This window comes from Microcaecilia unicolor, chromosome 1, assembly GCF_901765095.1.
Source record: "Microcaecilia unicolor chromosome 1, aMicUni1.1, whole genome shotgun sequence".
Taxonomy (NCBI): domain Eukaryota; kingdom Metazoa; phylum Chordata; class Amphibia; order Gymnophiona; family Siphonopidae; genus Microcaecilia; species Microcaecilia unicolor.
In genome coordinates, this window is record NC_044031.1 from 615349225 (window position 1) to 615368132 (window position 18908).

Here is an 18908-nt window from a genome sequence, read left to right on the forward strand (position 1 = left end):
ACAAAACATTTTATACTGCTTATCCCAGAAATACTGCTTATCGCAGAACGATTTGTTTTTTTGGCATTTACTTATCATGCTTTGTTTTGATTTACTTAATATTTAACTGATTGTTGTGTTTGCTTTTATTATTATCCTGTTGTATTTTGTTTGTTGCTCTGTGAACTATTCAGAACTGTGCACATATCCTATCATTTAAAGTCACAGGTACTTGCTATGGTTGCAGAAAAAAAAGGAAGAAAAAACTGGCAATAAATCCCCCAAAATGGCATTAAATCCTCTTGACTAACCTTTTTACTACTTCCATGATCCTAACAGTGATTTTCTTGCATTGTGCGTGTGTTAAAATCCTCTGTTTACTTCTGTTCATTGTGGAGGAATGCCTAATGGCCTTGTTACCATTCTGTGTACCCATGCGTACTGTGTGAGTTAACTGACATGGTGAACCCCTTTCTGCATCGTGCAGTCAGTAAAGTGCAAATAGACCTCATTGTTACCATGTTCTTCTGCTCATGATGGCTTTCTGCATCAGCTCCTGAGTCCAAGGAGGAGCCTTGTCATTCCTTCCCAAGACGGGGACCAATAATGAGGAGATGTAAAGCTGTACTAAGTGGGGCCCATTGGCTCCCTACTAAAGGAGAAGGAGAAACCAGAACAGAGGTTGCCAGTTTGGTCCACAGCTGTGTCCTGATGCACAGTAGAAGAAGAGAGGTCTATTCCCCAAAATACTGGACTAGGAAATAGAACCCAAATACAGTCATATCCACTTACCTTTCCTGAAAGGAAAAATAAGCACTAGGGAGCACAGAGCCATAAAGGAGCAAAAGAAATGTTACAAGTATGATTTCAATACAGAAGAATTGTTTGCAATCAAGAGAGAGAAAGGAGTAAAACACAGTGGGGTTACTTACCTGTAATGAGGGTTCTCTGTGGACAGCAGGATAAACCAGTCACACATAGGTGATGTCATCACCTGACAATACCAGTTCGGACCTACTCCATAGAGCCCAGAAAAGTCTGAACATACCCACCTAGTGATAACTGCCATCAAAGCACCGATGTGCCCGTATGTTCCATAGCTGCATCGACCTAATGCCAAGTAGAGTTGAAAAGGATGCAAGAGCAACTGCCAGGGACGTGGGAGGGCTATGTGCCTGGCTTATCCTGCTGTCCACGGAGAACCCTTGTTAAAGGTAAGTAACTCCACTTTCTCCATGTACAGTACAGTCTCAATTATCCTACCTTAGCTAATCCAACAGACATCCCGGTAGCCATTGCCCATAATTGGTGGCCAAGGGCATTGCATACAACTGGTAACAGTAGGAGATACAATGAGAAAGCAGGTTCAGGTTTATTTCATTTGATTAACCACTTAGGGGAATCCATCAAGCGGAGTACAAAAAACAATGGGAGGAGGGAAGACTACTTGATATTCCGCCGGGGGGGGAGCACTTGATTTACTGCCTTTCTGTGGTTACAATCAAAGTGAATTCTAGCACCATAACAGAAAAAAAAAGAAAAGATATTGCTCACCCACTATGTCTCCAGACTCTAGCACATAGTCCCACCCTAGACTGATGATACCAGCCACACAAATTATAACAGAGACTAGTTAAAAATCCACCAGGACAGGTTGATTGTTAACTAGTGGTTGTAGCCATATGCTAGGAACAGCTGGCAACCCTTTCTCGAATGATCAAAGTGCACTGGAGGTTGATGGAGAGAGCTCTTTTGCAGTGCGGGGTATGGACACGAACATGAACATCATGGGACTGCTTATCTTCCTCCACTCAGGGAGAAGAAACCCCCTCAAAATCAGAATGCGAGGGAGACTGGGGATCTGAAAAGCCCTCCTGATCCTCCAGGGCCCATCCCGAACCACTCAGGGTGTTGGAAGACCCCCCTGGTCCTTCCTCTTGTGGCATTGGGCCCCCAGAACAGGACCCCAGCTGGGAGCCTCTGACTCCTAAGGGCCCCACTAAAGGCCAAGGAGCCAGCCTCTGCTTTCAGGCCTTTCTTGACCATCTGAGTCAAGCTCTGGAGCCCAAAAGAGCTTGGGACATCATCAGAAACCCACCCCCAGTAGGCAAACCTGGAGTGGATAGGAAAGAGATGTCCCCCACCACCACCACCTCTCCAAGCCCTGATGGGGACTAAAAACTCTCCTGCAGTTGCTTTAAGAGAATTTAAAATGAATGCCATTCCTGCCAAAGTCGTCAGGACTATAGGTCCCAATGCTTTGGTATTGGAAGCAGAGCAGACACCTTCCATCTGTTGATTTACTGTAAGAAACCAATGGATGTAGGACTTGGTTTTTACTTGCTGAGAAAACAGTGGTGTAGACTCACAACTAAAAACTCTTAATCTGACAGAAGGATGGATCTTGGTTCAACACTAAGAAATGTACAAATACAACTGCAAAAATGTAAAAATACAATTGCAAAAAAGGTTCTTCATAAGTTAAACAATTGTATTGACTCACAACCAAAGCCAGGGTGGCCCACATCCTTCATAAATGGAAGCTAAAGATAGCCCAGCCTGAGGTTCACACAGATCAAATCATTGACCATAAGGTAAATGAGTGCACAATTTGTAATTTTAAAATAAATAAGGTGGGGGGAGGGGTTGGCTAAGGAGAAATTAGGTCTTACTTGATTAATTTTCTTTCCATTAGACCTTCCCACTATTCCAGAACATGTGGGATAGTTGTGTCCATCAATGAGCAGGTAGAGATAGAGAACTGAAAACTGAGCTGGAACATCTCTCTCTTGGCATCCAGTCTAGCTCTTCAGTATTTATGTAGACAAGCAGTAAGAAAAATATTCAGAATAAACAGAACAACCTTAAACAATTCACCAACCTAACACTAATCAGAAGAGCAAACATGTGTGGACCTGTTTCATCTCTGGACAACTTGTAGAGAACAAGAGATATGCAGGAAGCACCCTGAAAGGTGACAGTCGTTATTTTGCCCATTACTTCACCCCAACTAAACATCTCAGAAACCCCAAGCAGTCCTCTGGAATAGCGGGAAAGACTACTGGAATGAAAATTATCAGGTAAGACATAATTTCTCCTTTCATTATTTAACTTTCCACTATTCCAGAACCTGACGGATGTTCAAAAGCAATCCCTAAAGTGAGTGGGATCCTGGTGCAGCCTCCCTGAGGACCGAAGCCCCAAAACTGGCTTCCAAGCATGTTGCAACATCCACCCTGTAGCACTTGACAAAGGTATTATCACTTTGCAAATATTGCCAGAGACAGTAAGGTAGTTTCTCCCCAGGATATCGCTATATGCTTCATAGAATGGGCCCACAAGGCCTGAGGACCATGCTTCCCCGCAAGCAAATAAGCTGATGTGATAGCCTCCTTGAGCTATCTAGCAATTGTGGGCTTGGAATTTATGAGGCCAAGCCTCTCTTTACCAAAAAGCACAACCTGTCTGATTTGTGAAAATCATTCATGACTTCCAGGTATCCAATGAGGACTCTACGCACACTAAGAAGCTTCAAGGAAGAATATTGAGCGTCTTTGTCCACTCTGCAAAAAGACAGAAGCTCCACAGATTGGTTGAGATGAAATGCTGATATCACCTTTGCAATAAAGGAAGGAACAGTGTGCAGGGAGACCCCCGTCTCTGCAAAGCGGAGAAAGGGATCCTGACAAGAGAGAGCCTGAAGCTCTGAAACCATATGTGCCGAAGCCACAGCCACCAAGAACGCTGTCTTTAGTGTATGATCTTTCGAGTAGGCCTTCCGGAGTACCTCAAAAGGAGTCGCCATTCACCCTGATTGGCACAAGAGCAGCACAACTCAGTCCTAAGCAATGAATCAGGATCCCTCCCCTGCACCAAGTAGAAACTGCAGCCCTCCAAGTGGTTCTGAGTAAAATTTTAGTCACTTACCTCTGCTGGTGCTCCCCCAAAGCTCACAGTCTCCACAAGTCTCACCACAGATGAGAAAGAATCAGGACTGATACTCTGTCCCCCACTTTCCAGTAAACCTCTTTCCTTCCCCCCACCTTTTTTTTTACATTGTGATGGAAAAGGAGAGCTCCACAGGAAACAGGGATGAGGTGAATGGAGGGAAGAAGTAAATTTGCGGCGCATCACAGGCAAGGATCTGAAGACCTCCAGATATGACTCTGCAGGCTCAAGCCACCTAAAAAGCTCAACTAGGGACCAGCTGACACTGACCAACTGGGCTAGGAGCAAATCACTCAGAACCAGAGGCTGAAAAGTATGCCCATCCACCTGCTGGAGACAGAAAATACTGAGAAGCTGGACTGGATGCCAAGAGAGATATGTCTCACCTCAGTTTTCAGTTCTCTCCAGGAATACTCCACCTGCTGGTTGACGGACAGAATTATCCACAGGATCTGGAATAGTGGAAAGCTACGTAATGGAACACTGTATTAACTATGGCTACTCGGAAGCTATTTCTCAGTTCACAGACTTGGCACTGAATAGTCAAATTACTCTTATTAGCCATACTTGAGAAGAAGAAAAAGTGGAAAGCAAATCCTAACCCACAAACAGCACCCAACATAGCAATGACTGCCTTTATCAACAGCTGCAGAGACTCCCTTCTATCCTCTTTGGTTTCACGTTTGGATTATATAGGGGGAAACACAGAGACCTTTCAATGACAGGGTACAGATTTAGATTACACCATAATGAAAGGAACTCACTACTGTATTGTCTCACTTGTCCTAACGTTATGTTCTTTACTCAGTTCCTCTGACCCTTAAAGACTGCAATGTAGCAAGGTTAAGCTCTCCCTACCTATAAAATGCAGTGAAATGAACTTTGGGCAGAAATGTAGGGGACACTGATGGCTCAGTACTAAGATTCTACAGTGCAATGCACGAGACCTTGTTTTGTTTCCTGGACCTGGTTCTGCTCCTTAGGCTGGCAGGTGTTTGGGATAGTGTGAAAGTAACACAGCCCCAAAGGAGAGGAAAGGAATGAGTTCCCATTATTCAAAACAGCAACATCTAAAGGTGGGATTCAAGGGACACATGTATAGGTTTGGAAGTCATGGTATGTGGCTCCTTATCAAGGGCTAGCAATGCAATGGCTCGATTATATAAGTAGAAAGGTAGAAGAGGGGTAATGGGAGAGAGGGAAAACTTCAGAGAGCTGTGAATGTTCTACTGCAACTTCAGTCACTTGAGCTAGAGACCCTCCGACAGGGATATTACCCTGAGATCCAATCACCACCAAGCCAGAAGGCAGCATACACTGATACTGGTGGCTCATTAGATGGTACTCTTTTTCTAATATAATACCCCAGCATGGCAATGAAGACACTGTTTCCTCTCAGTCAATACTGAACTAATATCCTAGCATGGTATTAGAGCAGGGGTTCTTATCCTTTTTTGGTTCTTGCACCTCTTTAACTGATCAATGAAACCCTCGCACCCCCTTCCTAAACCACGTGTCCACTAGTGACAGCTACATATGTCACTGTTAGCCTCTAACAGTGCTAACTGCTAACATGTTGCTAAAATTACAATAGTATATAGTTATACTACAAATAATATCCTAAAAAATGCCTTCATTCTGTCTAGAAAGTTTCAGTAAACTGCCTCACATTTCAAGACTCTTCTCAGAACTCCTTGGGGGTGCAAGCACCATTGGTTAAGAGGATACTGTACTGATGTGGGTGCTGTCTTTTAGATTAGATATTAAACTAGGGGTGTCATTTTCTCTGCAGATATCAAGGATCTCATGCTGAGCTGGCATGTTTGCTTGTCTCACTTTTAAGCAATAGTTTCCCTGACAGAAGAACTGCGTTATGTAGAGCACACTCACAATTAAATGGATAATCATAATTTCAGCAAGCAGAGCTACAACCTTCATGAATAGCAGCAGAGAGAGATAAGGCAGCTAAGCTAGAAGTGATGAGGAGGAGGAGTGAGACGCAAAGTCAATAAATCTTAACCTCATTCTCAATGATCTGGAGCTCTTATTAAGTAAATTAATTTAAGTTAATTTAACTCGATCATGACTCCTGATCGTGGTGATTTAGTGACAGGGGAATTGCATTACGAAAGGCCATGCTCAGTAGATATAAAAACGGAAGAAAATTAGATCCACTTAGCAATGTGAATTAATATGGAAATAGCAGGTGTAAATTTAACCTTATCGAAAGAGTGAGAATTATCTTCATAAATTTGTAGCAATAGTCCTTGGGCTGCTTATAAATCTATTTAAAACAAAAATATTACAAAAAAAGGCACTGTAATATTAAAAAAATACTTCCACCTATTTCCTGAAGAAAAGTCAACCAAAGGGCTAAGTTTAATGAACCCCAGCAATATGGGGAGAAAGAAATTAATCAAGAAGGGATTAGCACTGATGCACTGAGTGGCTGTGTATGAGTCAAGAAGCCACTACTGAGAAAGAGATGGTGCATTCAACCATATAGCTTTGAGTTCAAACACAGGATGGGTTTCTTCATGCCCTGGAAACCTTAGTGGGATCAGGACTGCTTACGCTGATGGCCAACTCTAGGGAGTGTCCTCTGTGGAAACAAAATGTATGATTCAGTGTATGGAATATCAGAAAGCTATGTTTATGAGTGAGACAAGTGGTGGGGTGAATGGAGGCCACAATTTTCACAGTTTGTGGTGATGTTTGAAGTAATTAAATTTAAGAGTCTATTTCTTTTACTAGTTCCATTTTTGCTTTCCAAGTTAAGGCGCAAAGAAGGTTAAGGGGAGCATTATGATGGAGGCCTCATATTTATTTCAAAAGCATTTCATTATCCTAAGCATCCTTCTAGTTGATTGTCAACACCGAGTATGTGAAAACAGTGAGAACATCAAAGCTTTGCTGAGTCATCAAGGAAAGTGCACACTCTGTGTGCCGAGTGACTAATGATTAAAATGCCCTCTCACCCATGTGAACTATTTGTTGAGACTATAATAGAGTACTTATGATATTTAGGAGGGTGATATCAATGAAACTCCTGATTTAAATAATGTGGATGAAGGGGTACTTGTCTATGAGGAGAGCTGAAGGGTTCTGAACAGCTGAACTTTTTATTTGGTCCACTATAGCAGACCCTCCGCTACTGAATCAAAAGGACATACAATAAAACATGCTGAAAACCTCAACAAAATGGCACAGACTGCCAAGTGTGGAAACCACTATCAACAGAAAGCAAAAATCAAGCTCAAAGGACAGAGGAAGATCATAACAGTAGTTTCCTGTTAAAAAGCTTCCACTCTGTCCCCAAATTTCATGCTAAAGCATTTACCTGAGGGAGCACTGATATATCGTCTACCTGGAGTCCATTAAGGTTTTGCATAAGCCTAAATAATTACAGCAGAAATGATTGCTCCAAGTGTAAGGGCAGAAGAAAAACGCGCCATCAATCTAATCTCTGCTGGACAGACTGGAGGTCTAGTCGAGGCTGGCAGGTGCGACAACTCCTTGCTCCAGCTGTGCACTTAGTGCTATTAGGGCAACTCTCCAAACTCTGCAAATCTGCATCTGCTTCCAAACCAAGCCGTGGGATTTAGTGTTCTATAGGGCACATCCAAGAATCATCTGCATCAGACACAAGCAGCCTAGGCACTTAGAATGGGAGGCACAAGGCCAAACCAAATTGCCATACTCATGCCATAACTCTTCTACATAAATAGTTTCTGAAGTGGGTGAAATGGAAAGAAGTTGTCAATGGCAATGATGAATTTTAGTTATGCTCTGACCTGTATTCTAAACCACTGTGATTGGTCATCAACCAGAAGGGCAGTATATCTACTGTATAATGGGCAAACTGGATGAGACTCTTGGATCTTTAACTGCCCATCTATTATTCTGTTCGCATTACCTTCATATTGGGTCAAAATGGCTTAAACATCAAGGCACACACCACTTTCTTCACGTACTTTCACTCAAAATATTAGTGTTACATACCAACAGAAGATGTGTGTGTTTTGATCAATATGACAGCTCTGGGAGGCCACTTAAGAAAAGCTGATTTTATGGTTAAATATCTTTATTAATGTCAAAATATAACAAACCCATGCAGCCCCCCCCCCCAGCCTATACCTCCCCCCCCCCCCCCCCCCCCCCACATACACACAGCCATCAGAAACAAGCTCCAACATATGCAAAAACAGTGGACACTCAATGCAGAATAAACAAGCACAATTAATCCTCTAAGGTATTAAAGAGAGTAGAACGCACCCATGTGGACAAGGAGGCTAAATAAGCCGACCAGGTGTGCAGAAACGTCTTATGCACTTGTCTCATCTAGTGTTCCATATTCAGCAATTCATACATCTGATTCCGCCATAACATTAAGATGGGTGGATCTGACTGAATCCACTGTAGCAATATACATCTTTTTGCCACCAGAACTGATTTGCAAAGAAACAATATGGAAACCTGGGTATCCTCCATTATCATTGATAAATCGCCCAGTAGGCACATCTGTGGAGTAGCAGCCCAATTTCTATTATATAACATGCTCAAATGTTGCCAGAGTGAGGTCCAAACATGGTGAGTTCCCAGGCATTCCCAAGTACAATGTCTCTAGGCAGCATTAGCTACATTACATTTAGGATAAGTTCCATCAGAGGGGAGGCCCATTTTTGGAGCTCTGGAAGGATGTATATACAGTCTCATAAGAAAGAAAAGCTGATTTTAAAAGAACATTTTAATACAGTTAGCTGGGTGTCATCCTTAGCAATGTAGGAAGACTGGGTGGGCTGGACAATTGTTTTCTGCTGCCATTTACCATATTAATATGTTTACTTATAAAAATAGTGTACATGGTAGGAGTAGCCTAATGGTTAGTGCAGTGGATTAAAAACCTAGGGAACCAGGTTCGATTCCAAGTGCAGCTCCTCGTGACCCTGAAAAAGTCACCTAACTCTCTGTTCCACACTTAAATTGTGAGCCCACCAGGTACAGAAAAAGTGTCTGTATATAATATGTAAAACCACTTTGACTGTACCATAAAAATGAAGTATAGCAAATCCCTTTCCCTTTCCATTCAGTCAAGATTTCTTTTTAACATCTGTACCATTTCCTTTGGTTCTTTTTCTACACTTTAAATTTAAAACCTTCAGAAGCTTCAGAATGTACCAAAGGAGGGGCTGGTAATGTATGTCAATGAAGTGGGGAATATTTCAGTTGCTGCAGGTCCTCTCTCATTCACAGTCCCAGTGACTTATTTATTACAATTTCCCCAAGTTCTGTGGTCAAAGTGTGAACTGATTAGTGGGAGCCCCATGGGGCTAGCTAATGGCGATTACTATGACCGGAAGCTGGTTTGCTCGAGTGATTACAGGAAGTACTATTAAAAACATGGAGAATGGCCAAAATGATCTAGGTGATGAGAGGTAAAAAGACAACAAGACTGAGCAAGAGAAATGGCAAGGGGTTTTCTCCATTCTGAGAAACTAACAAAGACACAAATCCCTCTGAAAAACTGATTGGAGATGAACCACTGATAATTGCCAGGGGTCCACATGAAACAGAAGGAGATGCCACAACATTTACAAAGGAGAGGGTTCAGAAAGAATTAGCAGAGGACAGATGAGATGTAACCTAAAACAGTAAGGGGCTCAAAATGTTCCTACTATCAGTGGTAGGTAAATATAAATTAATGAAGACAGGAAGAGAAAAGGTTAGCAAAGGAGTGGAGTAGCCTAAAGATTAGAGCAGCAAGCTAAGAACCGGGGAAGCCAGGGTTCAATTCGCACTGTGACTCCTTGTGACCTTGGGTAAGTCACTTAACCCTTCAATGCCTCAGGTACAAACTAAGGGGCCCTTTTACTAATCTGCATTAGGAATTAACACGCACCTAACATAGCTCAAAATGACATATCCTGTGGTAACAGCCAGATGTGTGCACACGCTAAAAAAAAAATTTTTTTTTGAGAGGCATGTCAGAGGGCAGAGAATGGGCATTCCTGTGCTCACCAGTTAGCACAGCTACATTACAAATTAGTGCACAGATTGCACAAGAGCCCTTACCGCCTAAAAAATGTAATTTGACAATGGTGATAGATCAAATCCTTGATACTACTACTACTAACAGCAGATAGTGTGGAGCTGCTATACTGGCAGTAAATTAAAACCCCTTAGGAAGCCGAGTGGTGAAACGGATCCCCGTTGGGATAATCCGAGACTATCCAATTGCCTTAAGCTAAGTTCAGCTGTTTAGCAACATTTTTATCATGTTTGAAGTGAAAGCTGTTTTTGTGAGAGCATGTTTGAACAAACTTAATCATGTCACAAACTAAATTTAATAAGATTTAACAAAAATTTATTTCATAAAAGTTAACAAAAAAACATTTTTTGTGTTTTGTTGGACGTTTTTTCAGACCGATGATAGAACCTGTGAACTGTGGTTTGAATATTATGATACCCTGGTACAAGGTCGTTCGATTGATACCACAGTCAACTGAGGTCATTTTCCTCCGTTATTCCTTTTTTTTTTGTTTGTTTTTTCAAGTGAGTTGGTTTTCCACTCTTTTTTGGTTGACAGCATGTAGACTTTTTTTTCTCCTTACACATTGGTACTTTAATATTAGCACATGGCCATTAATACAAAAAAATAGGATGAAGCCATTTTTGTAGCAGCAGTAAAATGGCCTTAGCACGTGGGAAAAACACGTGCAAGGGGCTCAGTTTAGTAAAAGGACCCCTTAGATTGTGAGACCTCCATGGATAGAAAAATAGCATCAGAATACAGCTTACCTCAGGAAAAGGCATGAGCTGAATGCTATAAATAATAACGCATTTTTGAATACAGAAGCTTGCAGAATCGAGGCAGCATGGTTTTACCTGAAGGAGAATATGCCAAGTAAATCAGATTTGTTTTAACTAGGTGACAAAAACATTAAGATTAGTGACAAGCACTGGATGTGCTCTACTTGGAATTCCAGTGATGCTTCTGTTAGCATCCCTAACAAGGGTCTCAGAAATAGGCAGTGGAAAATGGAATTAATGCTATTAGAGAAGTACTTTCAGGGATGCATCTTAAAAAGTTAGTGTGTGCAGTAGAACTTAACATGAAAAGCTGAGCAGTGAAAAATGGCATAGGATCTCTAAGGGAGAGTAGAGATTAGTAGATGGCATGGATGGGCAGATTGGACAGGCCATATGGTCTTTATCTGCCTTCATTATTCTCTGTTTTTATGAAAAGTGCAGGAAAGAGAGGTTTTACATATTCTGCTTGTTAACACTGCCCGTAAAGTATACAGTATGCATTCAATGCAAGAAAACAGCACAAGAGTAGGAAAAAAGCAAAAAGATGTTTCAGGCAATGGAATTTCCTTAAAAAACTTGGAAAAGAAAATAAGATGATACCTTTTTTATTGGACACTAGTAAAAAAAGGCCTGTTTCTGACACAAATGAAACGGGCGCTAGCAAGGTTTTCCTCGGAGTGTGTATGTTTGGGAGAGTGTATGTGACAGTGACTGTGTGAGAGACAGAGTGAAAGTGTGAGTGTGTGTGTGTGAGAGAGAGTGAGTCTGGGTGTGAGTGTGTTTGTGAGAGAGTGTGTGTGTGAGAATGAGAGTGTGTGCAAGTGTGTATGTGAGACACAGTGTGAGAGAGAGTGTGTTGTGTATGTGAGACACAGTGTGAGAGAGAGAGTGTGTGTGTGTGTGTGTGTGTGTGTGTGCGAGAGAGAGAGTGTGTGTGAGACACAGATTCTCTGTGAGAGTGAGTGTATGAGACCAAGCGAGTGTGTGAGTGACTGTGTGGCACATAGAGAGTGAATGTGATACAGTGTGAGACAGAGTGTGTGAGAGTGAGAGTCAGAAAGACATTGTATATGAGAGAGAGAGTGTGAGCCCTGCCCTCCCAATCCATGCCCATCTGTCCCCTGCCCCCTCCATTCATCCTTTTCCAGCAATTCCCCTCTCTCCCTGAGCCCTGCCCTCCCAATCCATGCCCATCCATGCTCCTCTGTCACCTGCCCCCTCCATTCATCCCTATCCAGCAATTCCCCTCTCTCCCTGAGCCCTGCCCTGCAATCCATATCCATCCATGCCCATCTGTCCCCTCCATTCATCCCTATCCAGCAATTCCCCTCTCTCCCTGAGCCCTGCCCTCCCAATCCATGCCCATCCATGCTCCTCTGTCACCTGCCCCCTCCATTCATCCCTTTCCAGCAATTCCCCTCTCTCCCTGAGCCCTGCCCTCCCAATCCATGCCCATCCATGCTCCTCTGTCCCCTGCCCCCTCCTTTCATCCCTTTCCAGCAATTCCACTCTCTCCCTGAGCCCTGCCCTCCCAATCCATGCCCATCCATGCTCCTCTGTCCCCTGCCCCCTCCATTCATCCTTTTCCAGCAATTCCCCTCTCTCCCTTCCATGACCCCCCCCTCGCATCCATGCTCCTCTCTCTCCCATGTCCCAGCCTGGGCCGCCCTCTTCTCCCCCCCCCCCCCTTCGTATCCATGCCCCCCCCCTTCGCATCCATGCTGTCGTTTCTCCCCTGCCCTCCCACTCCCATTGTTCAACTTTACTGCCCACCCTCTTCTCTCCCCCCAACATCCCTTTTCTTTTTTTTTTTCTTTTTAAATTTACCTCCTTGGCGGTTCCGGCAGCACAGCGTCAGGGAAGGAGGCGGCGCTCCCGACGTCTAGCCTTCCCTTCGCTGTGTTCCGCCTTCTTCTGACGTCATCCTTGACGTCAGAAGAAGGCGGAACACAGCGAAGGGAAGGCTAGAGACATCGGGAGCGCCGGCCGCCTCCTTCCCTGACGCTGCGCTGCCGGAACCGCCACCATGGAGGTAAATCTAATATAATAAAACGCACCGTGCGTGGGTGCGATCCGTTTGTTTGTTTTTTTTCCCACCCTCAACGTCATGACGTTTGACGCGAGGGCGGGGCAGAGACGGCTGGCTGGCTTCACACCATGAATCCACGAACCCTTCAGGGAGTGTTTGAGTGACTTCAGAACGTTGTCTTCAGAACGTTCACGGTGCGTTTTATTATATTAGAAGATAACTTAATACATTTCTTGATTAGCTTTCGAAGGTTGCCCTTCTTCCTCAGATCTGAGGAAGAAGGGCAACCTTCGAAAGCTAATCAAGAAATGTATTAAGTTATGTCCAATAAAAAAGGTATCATCTTATTTTCTTTTCCATGTTTTATTTTGTTTGATTTCTATTGATAACCTTAAGAGTGGACTAACACGGCTACCACACTCCTCTCCTTAAAAAACTGAAAGCCAGCAGAAGGAATAGCTCCAAGGTGTGCAGCAGTTTCTCTCCACCAGAGGAGCACTTGAATTGTTGGTGTCTTATTTTCTGCTGGTTTAACTTTACTGTGCCACAACCCCTACTTTACAAGTTAACAAATCTATAAACTACTGAATTATTCCAAAATACTCCTGGAAAGAAAAAGAGCAAGAGGGATCTACAGTGGTTACTACCACCTTGCTCAATGCAGGTAGTGCACTCAAGATAGCACGCGGATCCTGGCAGACGGGATGGAACTGGGAAACAGCCTTCCTTGAGTAATCTGCACTAGTGTTTCACAGAGAAATATTGCACCAACTAATCTACATGAAAGGTTCTGCTTACACACTATGGGGTCCATTAATGCGTGCTTACCGCAGGTTAAAAAGCACTACCGCGGGGTGCGTAGTTTCAGGATCGGCGCATGATATCCATACACCAAAAATAAAATTTAGTTTTTAGCACTGGAGGCATGTTTGGGCAAGGCTATGCTAACTGGTTAGCGTGTGGGCACTGCCATGCTCTAACTGATTAGTGCAGGATTAAACATGAGTCCTTACTACTGTTTTAATTGCCTCCCCTTTTTAGACCCCTTCTTGACCCCTTTACACGGAGGAGTAAAGAGCGTTAGTTCATCCAAAAGGGTTTGAATTGTTTCCCTGACCTCCGGGGTTACCCAGTCCCATGGGGGTCTGTTCTGGGGAGGCATCAGCTTTCTGTCTATTAGGATCGAAGTAAATCTTTAACCTTTTATTTTCCCACATATATTAAAAATCAACCCAAATTAGTTCAGGGAGTCAGTATTATTGGTGTGTGGATTATTTGTTAGAACAAGTGATAAGTAGAAGGTAAATAGAAATATAGAAATAAGGACAAAGATAGTTTTCAGAAATAAAGTATTTATTCTCACCAATATAAGGTCTTCAGGTCAGTACATTCATCAGACAGGTTCTGGGTTCAATGGAACAGAGCTTCTGTTCTCCAAGACAAGTTGGGGAATGTTCCAACTATCTGGCAAAATCTTCTCTCTTTTATAGGCACTGGTCTTAATACAAGTTAATGGCAAGAGCTTTTTTTTTCTTAATATTTCACAACCTCTGAATCCTTTTTTTTTCCTTTTCCGGCAGATGTCCATCTGTACCCTCTTCTTTCCGTTTTAGCTATTGCAAGATTTCCGCTATTGTCAATAACATGTTTTTTCCTGTTACAAAAATATCTGCACCTGTTTCTGACATTTCCGCTTTTGTAAACATCTTATTTTTCTCTTCTTGATACAAAAATATCCTATTATTGACATCTCAGTTTCATATCTACTTTCATATGCTCTTATGATCTGAGTACCACAAACTTCATTTTAAAAACCAGATTTTATCCATTTTAGTCCATTATTCAATCATCATATGTGCTACAATCAATTTGTAAGTTATACCAGGTTTCATTAAGACTCCTCCTGCAATCCTGCTTTTGCAGGTTCTCAACTATAAGGCCATCAGTGGGATATCAGGCCTAGTCAGGGCTGCTCAGCTGGCCAAAGCCCAGTAACTTGGCCGCCACCATTCCAGTGGATAGGCCTCAAGCTACAACACATATTAACACTACGTACAAGATAGGTGATGGGAAAATTAGAGTGTCTTCCTTTCTGAATACGCTACCAAAACCCTTATCCAAACCCTTGTCACCTTTCGCTTGGACTATTGCAATTTACTTCTCATTGGTCTTCCACTCAGCCATCTCTCTCCTCTTCAATCTATTCAAAATTCTGCGGCACATCTTATTTTCCGCCAGAACCGTTATACCCACACTAGCCCACTCCTCAAGTCACTTCACTGGCTCCCTGTCCGCTTCCGCATACAGTTTAAACTTTTCGTACTGACCTTTAAATGCATCCACTCTGCAGCCCCCCATTACCTCTCCACTCTCATCTCTCCCTACATTCCTCCCCTTGAACTCTGCTCACTGGACAAATCTCTCTTGTCATCCCCCTTCTCCTCCATTGCTAACTCCAGGCTTCGTTCCTTTTCTCTCGCGGCACCTTATGCCTGGAATAGACTTCCTGAGCCTGTACGTCTAGCTCCATCTCTACCTGTTTTCAAATCTATGCTGAAAACCCACCTTTTCACTGCTGCTTTTAGCTCCTAGCCACTACTCAATTGTCCCTTCCTTCCTTCTCACCCATTACTTCCTGTCTTGTCTGTCTGTATTATTTAGATTGTAAGCTCTTTTGAGCAGGGACTCTCTTTGTGTCATGTGTTCAGCGCTGCGTGCGTCTGGTAGCGCTATACAAATGCTAATAATAATAATACTGGAAAAATAGAAAAATCTGCCTTTTACCTGCATTGTCAAAGGTGGCCTCAGCACATGAAAAAGACCCACACTGAGGCTACTGCAGGCAACTTTTTTGAGCCGCTTAGTAAAAGGGCCCCTAAAGTAATTATGCTACAGTTCCTACAACAAAAAAATCACTCAGCACCAAACAAAACTTAACCCAAAGCACTGAAACCTCCGCTGCGACTCGTTCCACATGAGCCTCTCCACTACATCAGCAACATGCTTTTTGATTTGCTCTCACAAATCCATTTTATAACCATTACTTTATTACTTAATTTGAAAATATATCAGCAAAAACTTAAAAAGAGCATTTATCTTTAATCACAGACTGTATCTGTGATTAAAGATAAGTGTTCTTTGCTACTATATTAATTTATTAAAGCTTCTGCTAATATATATTTCAAATTAAGTAATAAAGCAATGGTTATAAAATGTATTTATAAGAACAAACCGAAGCATGTTACTGACCCAATGAAGTGGTTAGGTGAGCCATGAGTGAGAGGCTCATGTGAAACGAGTCGCAGATGTCGTCGGAGGTTTAGGTTAAGTTTTGTTTGGCTGGGTGATTTTTTTGTTGAGTATTGATGCCCCTGCCTTGAGATCTTGCTTCTTCATAATTGGGACAGTTCCTACAACAGCTTTATTTACGTAGAAGAAAAATTGTAAAACCTTATTACATTTTATCAACAGTGAACCACATGATCAGGAATCCATCTATATGTGGCCACATTAAAAAATGTTTTGTTTTGGTTTTTTTCTATAGTGGGCCACATGATCAGAAATCAATCTCATTGTGGATCATGTAAAAGTTTTTACCAGTTATAGGATAATTTATACTCATCAAAATGAGTAAATCTCTTCTGACATTGTGATTTTATATCCACCAAATAGCTCTACAATGATTAAAATCATGTGTTCTAATCACATAAGCTTTTTGTTTTGTTTGCTAAAACTCTCAAGTAGGCCATATCCCAAGGACAAGTGGCTGCATTAGGCACCCCTGAACTAAAGGAAAATGTGGACAGGCCACATCCAGGTCAAATAGAATTATACTGGAGAGATCACTGCTGTCGTTTTCCAACATTTAGGCCACATCCCAAGGACAAGTGGCTGCCAAGGACAAGTGGCTGCCAAGGACAAGTGGCTGCCAAGGACAAGTGGCTGCATTAGGCACCCTTGAACTAAAGGAAAATGTGGACAGGCCACATCCAGGTCAAATAGAATTATACTGGAGAGATCACTGCTGTCGTTTTCCAACATTTGGGCCCACTCCATACAAAAAAAATAGCCAAAGGTACCCCCTGAAACAAACAATAACAACCAAAGAAGAAAAAATGGGGGAGAAACCAAAGAAGTTCCAATACAGGAATACTTATTAAAAGCAAATCAATTCAATAAAAATGTTTTTTTTCCAGTGCAGAAGTTTATTGGCATTTGGCTCTTTATCATTTGGCACTTTCTATTGTGTTCCTTGTGACCGAATCTAGTGACTTTCATTCATAATGGTGATTTGTGTATCTTTTTGGACAATGCGTTGGACGTTCCATTGATATCAACTCAAACTAAAGTTTTGAGGCTCCTGAGGCAGGCGCACATAGCGCCAAAATGCAGGACTGTGTCGAGTCTTTTTATATCCAGTTTTATTGAGTTGATTTGCATTTAATAAGTATCCCTGTGTTGGAACTTCTTTGGTAGCTCCCCCTTTTTCTTTTCTTTTTGGTTGTTCCCACTCCATATAAGTCACATATGGGTTCATAATATTTACAATCTTTTCTATGTTTCTTCGCCCAAATCCATGCAAAATTTTTCATGGAGGAAGAAAACAACTATTTCATATGCAAATAAACAACGCCAGCAAATAATGACAAATGAGGATGGTGAACCAGTGATTCCCAAACATGTCCTAGGGACCATCAGTCAGTCAGGTTTCCAGGATATTCACAATGAACATGCATGAGATAGATGTGTCTGGTCTGCATGATGTTATCTGGCTGCTCTATCCTAGAAAGTCAGACTTGGTGTGCGCTTTCTTCCCTGCCTGTATTTCCACAATGTTCTATCACTGAAAGCTGCTTTTGGAAACCTACTTACTGAATCCCAGATACAGAACCATTTTTGATAGAGGGTGCCCTGGTCTTGGGCTTCTCCTTTTTATGGAACAATCTCCTTGCTAGTCCTGAACCATGGCCTTCTCCCTATCTTTCTTTTCCCCACTGAATGGAAAAAGCCGCTTTCATCACCAGTCAGAATAGCCTGAATAATTAACAAGGTTTTACAATTTTTCTTTTAAGTAAATAAAGCTGTTGTCGGAACTGCAACATAATTAATAGAAAAATTAAGCAATTCACACAACTAATTAGCTATTGAAATTAAACACACCACATAGTCTATGCGTATGCACAGTTCCTTCCAGTACATTGAACTTACAGCTCCACCAGCAACATCCGTAGCCAAACCCATCAAATGGCAAGTGCCGTCTTGCTATAAAAATCACAGGGCACTGTGACTTATAGAAAAATCAAACTCATTTCTATAGCAGAAGGGTTCTCACCGCGTGGCGCTATTTGTCAAGGCTGATTCCAGCTAGTTACCTTGCTGCAGAAAGCCGTCTGACTTTCCAGGCGAGGGCCAGGCTGCTGAGGGCTGACAGGGAGGTGGCGGCAGGAGGCACTGCATTCTTCTTCACTATCCTGTAGCGTGACTTTATCACTTTATTAGCTGAAGGGCTCCTGAAGGGAGTGGTGCTGAACCCTAAAGGATCAAAACAGAAAACAGGAAATAGAGTGAAGGACACACTTCTCTGCAGTGAAAGCAATGAATGTATTAAAAAAATACTACAATACCAAATCATCACATTTACAAACATTTTTTTAAAATGAACTGGTCTCAAACATGATTTCTAGCAGTAATAAGAATGTGTTACTGATCACAACCACTGCCTTCATAACTATGTGCCAATCACTAGATCATCTTTGTGATAACCATACAGTACCCATAAACATCTTCATAGGAATCTAAAAAGAGCACCCAAGTTACTTATCTGTAAAAGGTGATCTCTGCGGTAGAGAATGACACAGGGACAAAATTTGTCCCCGTCCCGTCTCCGTGGGTTCTGTCTCTGTCCCCACCCCATCCCCACAAGCCCCATATCCATCCCCATCCCTGCAGGTTCTGTCCCCATCTGCAGAAGCCTCAAACACTTATGATTTTATATTTAAATCTTTTAATTAAAATATAAAAAGGAACAATATGCTGTGCAGCTGTGTATAAATTACAAACAGAAAACAATAACAACAACTAGCAGCTATAATAACCTTCCCATCACTACCACCCTCTACCCTTGCAACCCCAACAATAGCCA

General features: G+C 42.3%; 1 protein-coding gene across 1 annotated transcript in view; it reads right to left on the reverse strand.

Moving 5' to 3' along the window:
- The window catches only part of ZC3H3 (zinc finger CCCH-type containing 3), a 605196-nt gene that overhangs the window by 379699 nt on the left and 206589 nt on the right, over positions 1 to 18908 (reverse strand). The window contains exon 4 of the mRNA XM_030219843.1: positions 18139 to 18298. Coding sequence (XP_030075703.1) covers positions 18139 to 18298 — 160 coding nt within the window. The remainder of the gene's footprint in view (positions 1 to 18138; positions 18299 to 18908) is intronic.